Source organism: Stegodyphus dumicola, chromosome 4 (genome assembly GCF_044657685.1).
Source record: "Stegodyphus dumicola isolate Sdum_Otavi_A_Nest chromosome 4, ASM4465768v1".
In the NCBI taxonomy this organism is placed as follows: Eukaryota; Metazoa; Arthropoda; class Arachnida; order Araneae; family Eresidae; genus Stegodyphus; species Stegodyphus dumicola.
Genome location: NC_140771.1, coordinates 41,129,218 through 41,141,220, shown reverse-complemented (window position 1 = coordinate 41,141,220; position 12,003 = coordinate 41,129,218). Strand labels below are relative to the sequence as shown.

The 12,003-nt window shown below is 29.2% G+C and overlaps 1 protein-coding gene across 2 annotated transcripts in view; it reads left to right on the top strand.

The window, feature by feature from the left end:
• The first annotated feature begins 473 nt into the window (after positions 1–473).
• Positions 474–12,003, top strand: part of Kap3 (kinesin associated protein 3) — a 60,673-nt gene continuing 49,143 nt past the window's right edge. The window contains exons 1-4 of one of the 2 annotated variants that reach the window (XM_035357365.2): positions 474–600; positions 1,329–1,443; positions 6,949–7,080; positions 9,073–9,224. In XM_035357365.2, the coding sequence (XP_035213256.1) occupies positions 1,409–1,443; positions 6,949–7,080; positions 9,073–9,224 (319 nt within the window). In that variant the 5' untranslated portion in view covers positions 474–600; positions 1,329–1,408. The remainder of the gene's footprint in view (positions 601–1,328; positions 1,444–6,948; positions 7,081–9,072; positions 9,225–12,003) is intronic. The other variant, XM_035357366.2, reaches the window with a different exon arrangement.

Sequence of the window (12,003 nt, the reverse complement as noted above, 5' to 3'; positions counted from 1 at the left end):
CGCGCTTATAAAGCCTGTTTTTCTGCTGGCTCCGCCTACACACACGTGTACGCTTATGTATTTGCCGTACGAGATTTGCAGTTTTATCTAGAAGCAGTGCTTTTCCCTTTTTTCCTTCAATTCAGCTCTTTTCATGCAATTCGATAAAATATATAAATTCTTTTAATTTATTTCACCAGTGTAGTTTCTAAGATGCACTGAAAGTTTTGTAGGAATCATTATACTAAATAATAGTAATAAGCTTAATATATATATATATTTATCTACTTACTGTTTTTATCATTCACGTGTCTCATTTTTATGAAGGTGACTCCATTCTTGAAACTTCTGTAACGGAGTATGTAAATATCAGAAACTTCATTTTTAGCTCCAATAAAGGAAAATTAACATATGAAGGAGAACTGAAGAAGGAATTCAGAAAAACAAGTGGGAATGAAATTGCGTGAAGTATCTGTCGTAAGCAGTCCTTACATTATTAAGCTGTTTGAAATGGCAACAGTAAATTTGAAAGGGGAAGGAAAAAAAAACTTACAGGCGTCATTTTTTTATTTACATCCTAATAATCCTGCACTGTCAGGTGTTTTTCCCACTGCAATCGAAGTGAGTATTTTCTCTGTCATCGTAATTTAAAACTGATAAATTTAAGATGCTGATTTTTATTCGATGGTTATATTTACCGTTTTTTGATAGTTAACTGCTTTTTATTTGATTGATAACAAAAGAATAATATTATTAATCATTAAAATAATTCATACTTTTTGTTGCTATTTGAATCATATTTATTTTATGTACATATAATCAAAGTAAGATGAATTGTTTTAACGAGATGTGATAAATTAGCAGATAGCAATCTCACCGAATTTTCTCGACAGATGTCTATTTTTATTTGAAGAAACTATTATTGAAGGTATTTAAAAATTGATAAAATGTATGGATTACTAGGTGTTTGTCATAGGAACGAATTTCTAGTCACATAGATATGTATATAAATTATATACTAGGTTCTTCGTTAATATTTCTATACTTGCTTAAGCATGGTATGTTTAATTTAAATCTTTCAAAAAGCTGCTTTAGTATCGAAGTATGACATGAGTGATTTAAATGTTTAAAAAATTAACCTGAAGATAAATAGTATCTCGCAGAGTTTTATCTTTTCCTCTAATGTGTGTGATTGTCTTTATATATGGGTGATATTTTCTCTTAAGACTATTGGGAATAATTTTAGACAAATATTATAGTTTGATTTTTAATATTTAGGATTGTGTTGTTAAATTAACATGTCATTTCATCATGTTATCAAACTGCTTTTAATTTTTATCAAATTTCAGTTTATTTTTGTAGAATCAAATCATGCATCAAAGAATATGACAAAATATGCCTCTGTTCTGAGATTTTTTGATCGAATAAAATGCAGCATCAAGATGTAGAACAGTATCTACAAAGGTAGGTAGCTTTCTTAAGTATTGTTTTTAAAAATTTATGTTATGTATTCAAATTTGTTAGATTTTGTATATGTATGTTTTAACTGTATTATCTATTAATATGCTCTTTGTTTAGTCATGTTAAATGTGATTTTGTAAAATGGACTAAATTTAATATGATGTTTATGTAAATGTAAGAATGGATTTAATTCTAGAATTCAATAACCTTTTTTCTGTTTGTTTTGAACTTGAGAATCTTTTGTATTGGTAAATGCTTATATTCTCTCTTAGCTTTTGCATTCATTCTTTTATATTCAAATTATCATTCAATTAATACAAATAAAAATTATAATGATTTGATGCTGTATGAAAGGACTAATTAATTTTGAAGTTTCAATGCATGCTACAGTCAATTTGTATCTGTCATCTAGATGCCAAATTCTTTGAAATGTATTTAAAATATTTTAGTCTAATTTGTATGAAATTTAGAGTACAAATAATTAGTGTAAAAATTTCTAACTTGTACAAAAGCCTTTTATGTAGAAGTTTAAACGTTTTTTAAAGGTCTGACAATATTGTAAAAGGTATGCCATATGTGTACCCTTTATCATGTAGTATTTCTTTATTATTATTAATTAGGCTTTTCTGCATGGAAATGTGTATCTGTATCGTGAAGAACTTTTGCTTTGCTATTGTATAAATTGAATTATAATGGTATATTAAAAAAAATTTTCATATCCAGTAACACAAAAGGGGGGACCTTTTTTTCCAATGCAGTGTGCCTAGAAAATTATCTAGAAAAATTGTTTGTAATGAAACTTGCTCTGAGGAATGAAGAGACAAAGGATGAAACTATTAAAATGGAATAGCAAACAGTCCATTTATTGAACAACCATTGGTCCAAAACCAGTTTATCTTAATGAGTATACATGAGTATATTTTGTCTGGGTATATATGAGTATATTTTGTCTGGCATGGATATACATGAGTATATTTTATCTGGCATGGATATACATGAGCGTCAGTTGGTATTTGGTAGAATTTGTTGCCATATACTTTGTAATTGTTCAGTAAATTTATTGTATATTGTGAAATGATTATAGCTGTTACTTCAGCACCTTGCCAGCATGTTTGATTCGAGAAAGGTGTGGGGATTGGTAAGCAAAGAGAAGGTGCCCTAAAAAAGCTGGCTTGCACTTGAGGAAAATGCTGAAAACTGCCATGCAGTTTACCTATTGAATCTTGATAAACATGTCGGTAATAGCAAGACAACAGATTTACAGTCGATATATCATCAGGTTATTGAAGTGCTGCAAAGCATCACTAAAGGTATACTCACTTAATAGCAGTTGTTTGTCAAATGCCAACACTAAGTGTGATGAATATATGCTGTTACACAGTAACATGGCATGAGCTACATTGGCTGTCTCCTTCACTTCTAAAATTAGTTATTAAAGCAAAGTAGAAGTAGTAATTCATTGTTGAACATTACTGGGCTTCAGTTCAGTACAATCCAAGTTTCACAGCTGAGATACCAAAAGAAGCTTTACTGTCACTGCCCTGGAGTTAATAATTGTTTTAACAAAAGATACCAGTAATAATTTCCAAACTCTGATAGTATTTTTTTGTAAAGACAGTGTAAAACTATGCTACTTTTCTAGATGGATATTTATTACAGTATATCCAGGAAAGTGAAAAAGTATTTTCTAAATGGTCAGTGGTGTAGCTATTGGTGGGGCAAGGGGGATTGTCTGTCCCCAGGTGCAGCATCCAGGGGTGCCAAACTGATATAAAGAGATTTTAGAATGAAAAGTTTTCCATTCTTGACACACAAAAAGGGGCGCAAAATCTTCAGTTGTCTCCGGGTGCTGAAAATCCTAGCTACGCATCTGTAAATGGTAGATAACAAAGCTGTTAGTATACTTGTAATGGCTCCCATACTTGCATGATTCTCCTAAGAAGTCTTATCTGTGCCTGCTGGTGAATTGACAACAAGAGTGGAAGCTATATAGAACCATTGCATCACCATCTAACTATGTCTTCTCCAACTCTTGTATCAACTAATTTAGCTGTATGATTAATCTGTTTTCCCGAAAACAGTGTATCAAATTCTCTTTTTTAGTTGTATTGCAGCTTAGGAATATTTAAATCATTCTCATATGTTAATGCAAGCATTTCATTGGAGTTCTAGTTATTGCAGTGACTTTGTAGTGTACCTTATATGTGCTTTGCGTGTACATATTTCTTTTATGCCTACATATTGTAATTGCCCAGATGGTGTAGTAAGAGAAGGCATAGATGTTTGTAAGCATGTACTGTCTATGTGGCAAGTGGCACTTAGTTATTTTCAGTTCAAATACATATTTAAAATAATTATATAGGTATCATTTCCCCCTTAAATATTTTTGGTTGATCTTTGGATTATGGTAACTTGGCAATTTTTTGGCGAAAATTTGGCAACCAACTCTGCTACAGCAGCCCTCTATTTTTTTTTCGCCGCCATTTTGTCTTCACGAAGTAAAGACATGTTTCTTTTCTTTTTATTTACTCAACACTTTTTCCAACAATCTACTAGCCGAATTACACTGATGCTAGAAATTTTATGTAACAAAACTGCTTAATCATGACAAATATTAACTGCAAAATTGGGAAAAAGTGCAGAATCGCAAACTCCTTACGCGTTTTTCAGAATAGCACATAAACTATTTACACGTCGACTTATTTTTACTTAAAAAAAACATCCCAGAATTGCACAAAAATGGCATTGCACACACTCTTAACTTTATCCATCTACACTGCTATTTTCTCATAAATTACAAAAATTTGCACGAAAATGCAGGAAAATTTTCTTAATCTTTAAACTCGATAAAAAGCACATATATGAAATTACCTGATCGCGAAAAAGTACATACCCTTTCCAAGTATGAACATTTCCACGTATAAAATAAATAAAATATCCAAAAGCTTTTACCTCTAAATTATCTATTATATTATAAACGTCACTAACGAATTTATATGCAAACATTAAAAATAGTTACAAATACTTAGTGTCAAATATTTAAATTATTTCCATACACGTTTACTTCAACTGAAACGTATACCAAATTCCTACAAACATAAAATTCACAAAATAACTATCATTTAATTAAAATATCACTAAACCATGTACACGTTGACTTATTTTTACTTAAAAAAAATCCCAGAATTGCACAAAAATGGCATTGCGCACACTCTTCACTATATCCATGTACACTGCTTTTTTGTCATAAATTAGAAAAATTTCATGAAAATGCATGAAAATTTTATGAATCTTTAAATCCGGTAAAAAGAACATATATGAAATTACCTCATCGCGAAAAAGTATATACCCTTTCCAAGGATGAACATTTCCACGTATAAAATAAATAAAATATCCAAAAACTTTTACCTCTAAATTATCTATTATATTGTAAACGTTAGCAATGAATTTATACGCAAACATTAAAAATAGTTACAAATACTTAGTGTCAAATATTTAAATTATTTCCATACACGTTTACTTCAACTGAAACGTATACCAAATTCCTACAAACATAAAATTCACAAAATAACTATCATTTAATTAAAATATCACTAAACCATGTACACGTCAACTTATTTTTACTTAAAAAAAATCCCAGAATTGCACAAAAATGGCATTGCGCACACTCTTCACTATATCCATGTACACTGCTTTTTTCTCATAAATTAGAAAAATTTCACGAAAATGCATGAAAATACTCAACGTATACTACTTAAACGTATTCCAAAATACTACAAATATATAACTCACAAAATCACGATCATTAAATTAAAATATAATTAAATTAAAAAACACTACTTAAAATATAAATAAGCACATACATTAAATTAATAAAAATTAGATTACAATCCTAATTACTTTAAACTAAATCATTGCTAATAACAATTTTCCAATAATACCACATTAATTTATTTACTCCTTACATTTAGAACAATGCATAAAAATAATATCCTCAAATGATTAAAAATACTAACTTACCTAATCTTCTTCAGAATCTTCATTACGAGGCTGCAGTACTACTGCTAATTTCTAAATCCTAAATCCAGTAGTCAACTGGAAGTCTATTCACCAAGTAATAAGAAATTAATAAAATTTCACCTATACTCAAACTACATTCAGCAAACCACCACGTACCCTTCCTTACACCCCTTTTCACAAAATGTCCATTTTCACCATATTTCTTGCACCGCCATTTAAACTTAACTGTAATATCCTTCCTTTCACACAATCTCAACTTATTATTATTATCAGATAAACGCATTAAAAATTTAGAATTCACTTTACATAGCGCCATGCAATCCGAAAATTAATCAATACTATTTCACACAACACACAATGAAGCTTTTCCAAATTAACCCCCTTTTCCGATTAAAGAACTGTAATTCGTCCATTAATGTCACGTTTCACACACAGAATATAGCTAAATACGAAATTTCCAGATTTCCCCCCTTTTCCGATTAAACAACTGTAATTTGCCCATTAATGTCACATGACATATCTCATGATCTCTCATTTCCCTCACACAAAATAATGCATAGTTGGAACTGAGTGCTTCTCACGTTCTTACCAAAGTCCTAGGTAGTAACCTTTATCGCCTCCAAAATGTCGCCAAACTACCAGTTACCATATTCCAAAGCTCAGCCATATTTTCTTTGTTATATAATTTTGTGATAAATATTAGATAATGCATAGTTGGATAAAATTATTTAGACATTAAAGCATATTAATACTTCTCCTTATAATTATGCCCAATTCTGAATTAATTTTAAGAATTATTATTCTGTTCAAATCAAAAGTTGAATAATTTATAAAACTGGAAACTTATCAAAGTTGTGCATTGATGAAACCTTTTATTGATATACAGCTTTGTAAGTTTTCAGTTACTTTTGAACTGATTTGTTTTGCTGCAGCTGTACATTTTATTGATAAATTATATCCTTTGTCCTGATATTATGCTGGGTTATAAAAATTATTCTTTGTTAAAGCTAATCAATCCTAATAGATTATTTTATTTATATTATGTGATTAAAGTTATTTTTTTTTTTTTTGTATCTTTGTCATTGATTGAATTTTCCTCAATTTCTTTCTTTCAATTTTACATCTGAGCTTATTATCTAATTTTGTTTTACTAAAAAGAAAAGTGAGGAAATCAATATAATAATGTACTTCAGTACTTTCAACAGTATATGAATGCTTTCAGATTTTGAAAGAATTACAAAATTGCAAGTTTTTATATTTGAGCTTATTGTTTAACTTTGCTTCACCACTAAATAAAAAAAAAAAAAATAAATAAATAAATAAAAAAAAAAAATAAAAATAAAAAAAAAGTGTTTGAGAAAACCATTAAATTGGCCAACAATATATTTCAATACTTTCAACAACATAAGCAATATGTTTAGATTTTCACAGAATTATAAAAGTTCAACCTTTTAAAATCATTGTTTGTTTTTGTTTCTTTTTTATTAGATATATAAGATTTCAGTCATTAGATGTTCACCCTACACAAAATGCACTAATTGTAAACTATGATGTGGAACCTAACATGCTGGCCCACTTAGGAGACATGGTGATGAAAGATTCTCGAGAATGTCAAAAACTGTAAGGACTTTAACTGCTGTGTCTTTCATTTACTTTTTCTAGAATTATCTTACTTGAAATTATTTATGTAAATGCTAAATGTTACAAATTTTTACTATACGTTAATTCTCTAATTTTGAGGGCAATCTGATATAGGTCTTTTTTATTCTTCAGAAGCAAAATATTTGTGGCTGGCAGCCCACGAGACATAAGGAAAATCCTTGAAACTCCTTGTTCTTTGCAAAAAAGTCTAATAGTAAAGAGAAACATAAGGCAATATGATATGTAAAATTTTTGGAAAAATTATTTTGGTTCTAAAGGTAGGACTTCTGAAGAAGATAGCCCTTTGTCAGACTGCCTCTCAAAGCTAATAGATTTTTAAAATTTATATCAATTTATAGTTGCTTTTTCATTTAATTTACTTTATTATGTTTCTTTTATAATTTGACATTGCATATTTGGATATTATAGAAATCTACTAAATTAAATTGAAATACCTAGAATTTATTTTAGTTCTGCTACAGAGATATATTATTCAGTTTAGGCTGTAGAAATGCATTAAATTGAAACAAAAATACAAAAAAGAATTTGAACGTAAATGGTATAACAAGCTGATGCAAACCAGTGAATTAGTTATCACTTGCTTTTAATGAAATATCTTTTACATTAGAACATAAGAAATGCATATTATTATTTTGTGTGTCTAAATTATAAACATGTTGTATTCTAACTGAATTCAAAATTTATAACCTGAGTTTCTTATATCTAAATTTTTTTAAATACATGTATCTCTTAAAAATATTTGTGTAGGTTGAAATACTTTTGTGGCCTAAATATTTTTAATGCATTATTTTTCTTGTATTTCTTGCAATATTTTTCTTGTATGTACTATGGCAGTATGTTGAAATTATACAGCAGTCTGTATAAATATCAAAGGCACAATTAAGTAAATGAAAAGTATAATTAATTAAAACATTGCGTATCAAAAATTAACTTTCCTCAATTTCTTTAATTTAAAAATCTTAAAATTTTGTTTTTTGTTGATTGCATATATTTTGTGTGATTGATTACATTATTACGTGTATTTAATATGGACCTTTTTTTCGGTTTTGTTAAATTTAGTATTATTTAAAAATTTTTTTTATGTCTACACTATGTTTTCATTTTTTAAATAATGAAAAATTTAATAAAATTTAAATCGTAATTGAAAATAATTAGTTATTTTTTTTTGATAAATTAATTTTAAAATGCTTTTTATAAGATTCAATCAAAATGTGTTGTATAATCTATAGATTGTATCAGTTTATCCGAAATCATCTTTGGCAGTGGCATTTTTGATTGTCAGATAACATTAAATTTGCCGTTGTAGAACAAGTCTTTGTCTGCTGCTTGAAAAAGGTGGTTATGAGCATTTTGGCATCATCATATGAAAAGAATATTCATCCTTTCATGGAATTCTTCAAATGAGCAACAATATGGAAGTCTCACAAAAAGGATCTGGACCATAAAAGTGGTTGTGGGTCTCCCGTCTGATAGCACTTATCATTTATCTCATGATAATGGCAGCATGTTAACTTAAACTTTTGGAGAAAACTGTGACTTCATGATAGAATTTTTCAGGTTGTTTCATCTTAATTGCACTTTATAACCTTTCCATTGTTTCTCAGTAGTATGACCCAGCAATTATTCCATGCTGGTCTCGTCTGGAGATGCATTTGGTAACTGTATTGCCACCATTTGTTATTTGTCTGTTTCACACAATTCTCGAGGTGAGAATACATTGCTAATCACATGTCTAGATCAAAGCTTCTGTATATATATATATAAAATCCCTGGATTCAACATTTTGCATGCTAATATAGTGTTCTCAGACAAACTTCTTGATCAGACCTTATAATTTGAATGCAATATATAATATAAATTCACTTTACCTTTAATCTGATTTGGTATTATCTTGTCTGATTATTTAAATCTTTTTTCCTTTTTATTTATTTTAAACTTTTTTATTGATAGTGTACGACTAAGAGGACCATTTGAAACAGACCAAATTAGAATTTTAGCTCAAATTATTATAGATAAATGTCCATTAGTGCCACCTTCAAAAGTAACTGAAGTGGAGCAATTACTTTACTATCTATATACAAGAAGGGAAACTTCAGAAGAAGGTAAAAATGCAAAATTGTTAATTATTATAAAGAATTTGATATAAGGTATAGATTTTTTTTAAATCAATATTGGAAAAAATATAAAATTTGAAGTGTTAAGAAAGAAAAAAAAATGTTTTTGAAGCATAATCTTATTATTTGAAATAATCTGTTACAATGAAACATACAAATAGATTCCATGATTTTAAACTAGTTCTGTCTTCTGTGTAAGTATTGCTGTGAAAAATATGACAGTTGTTAAAGTTTAATGCCTGGGCTTATTTGTATTCTCAGAATTATTATTTACTTTCAGAGGTGACCTACCAAAATATTTTCTTTTCGAAACTGTTCTTCATTGCTTACATCTTATAGTATTTTCAGTGATCTATTTAAAATTCTTCAGATTATCTAATTTCAGTATCCATTTTTCAAGTACAAAAACAGCTGGGCTAAAAATCAGAAAATTCTTTTATGAACCAGACTTTTTTTAAACCTTGCAAGTATGTATTTAGAAACCATTATTATATGGTATTGCATACATTTCTGTTTATACACTAACATCTTCATGACTATATAGAGCAGTACCAATAAAATTCATATCAACTATACTTAAAAAATCGGAAATATTTACTGAATATGGAACATTCTCTGAAGTGGATACTGTAGTGAAATACAGGACTGCCCTGCACAGTCTGTGATGTATGATCACTTACAATTGATAATGAAACATATTTAGACTTTACCGATTATCTAACTATTAAATAAAAAATAATTTGAATTCTTTCCCTTGAAATGTTTTAGCTTTGTATTGGCAATTTTGAAAATTACCACTGTAATCACTACAATTTTTTTTTTTTTTTTTTTTTTAAATTCAGAAATTAAATAACTAAATATAGCACTGTGTCTGTGTTCCGTCCTCTTGACAGACAATGCTGCTTGTGATATCAGTCACAATTTTCCTACATGTTATGTTTTTGTTGAAGTGTGGGCTCTGGCAACAGAATAAAAAATGTAAAATGATATATTTAGGTTAGAAACATTCTATTTTGAATAATGAAATAAAATGTGTATATAAACATAATATTTTGGTGCCATTGTTGTCTGAAACTAGAGGCAAGTGCAGTTTTATTTTGGTTTTATCATATCATTTAGAATTTTATTTCCTTGCTTGTGCATTTCACTCACCACCTTGGATTATGCCTCTTAAATTATGCAGTCAAAAGTCTTTAATCTGGACTCGTGGGAACTTCAGCGATTCCGGATTATCGATTTTTCCGGATTATAGATCATCAGTTTAAATCTGATAAGATAGCATGCAGAAATTATAAAATTAAAAATATGAAACTGTAATTTATGAAATAAAGAGCAATTATGATCTGAAGGGTATCAAAATTTAAAAAAAAAGCTTTATATTTATTTGTTTACTTTATTAAACATTTCTTTCAATGCGCGCATGCGTAAAGCATACATTATGCATAGTCGAAATTAGAAAATTGCAACCAGAAAACTATTTGATGTGTATTTGTGATATTTATAATGATGAGGAATTTGATTTAAATTATATCAAAGATGGAGTACATCGAGATGTACTACATTTAGTAAGGAATTATAAGCTGAATAAAATAAAAACATCTGCCCTGAAGATAAGGATAGTGCTGACAAATCAAATTCCAGTTCATTGTGTGCCGCTTCCTTTCCTTCCCCCTCCCGCAGAGCAGCGTGAAATTGATAAACATATTTCGGAATGATTAAAGAATCAAAGGATATGCCTTTATCCATTTTTTGCAACAATTCCACTTTTTGTTTGATGGACATCGGAACATGCTTTCGTTTTGTAGATCCTTTGGTAGCTCCAGAATCGGAAATTCTTTTCGACATAATCGAAAGTTCAAGCTTACTCTCATAAAATTGCTCTAACAGTCTGCAAAAAATAATAAGCCGGATCCAATTAGAAGATTAAGGAACAATGCAATCTGCAACATTAACTGAAATAGATAATTAGATAATTTTAGCTTGGCTTATACCGTCCGTTATACATTAAGCGCACATGGGTAAACGTATTATGCGCATGCGTACAGGTATTATGCACATGCTTTAACGCATTATGCGTTAACGCATGCGCAGAAAGTTTGTAGCTTTGAGGTCCGGATTATAGATCATTCCGGATTATGGATGTCCGGATCAAAGACTTTTGACTGTATTATATTATGCCTCTTAAACAAATGTGAAAGACTGTTAAAGCAAATATTACTCACTTCATTATGAAGTTGATAGATGCTAATAATGATAGTTCCAGAAATGTGATTATCAACTTTCAGATTTTTTTGAGTGAAACGAAGTTATTGGATTGCAGCATTCATCATTTATTCTCTGGTGCTGAATATGAATCTGTTGTTTTACAATGTGAAGAATATATATATAATTGTCAAATTTGTTATTTTTAAGCCACATGAAAGCTATTCAAATTGTCATAAGGCTAATAATTTTCCAGTTTGCTGTTGTCTCATCTGTGAATCAGACCAGACAGTGCATTTTAAAAAGGGAGAATGACCATTAAATATGTAAATTCAACTTGGACTGAAGAAAATTATAAGTGCACTCCTTCATAACTGAAATTGGGTTTTATTGGTACCTTTTCACATAAATTAGATAAATTTTCCTTCCTTCACTTAAGAAGTAATGGGTTGATTTCAACTATATTTCTACCCGAGTCGCAGGATGAAAAAAATTATATACTTTGCTCAGCTAAACAAGGGTTTCGAAAAATGGTTTGTCCACCTTTCTTGGATTTCCCTGTTCT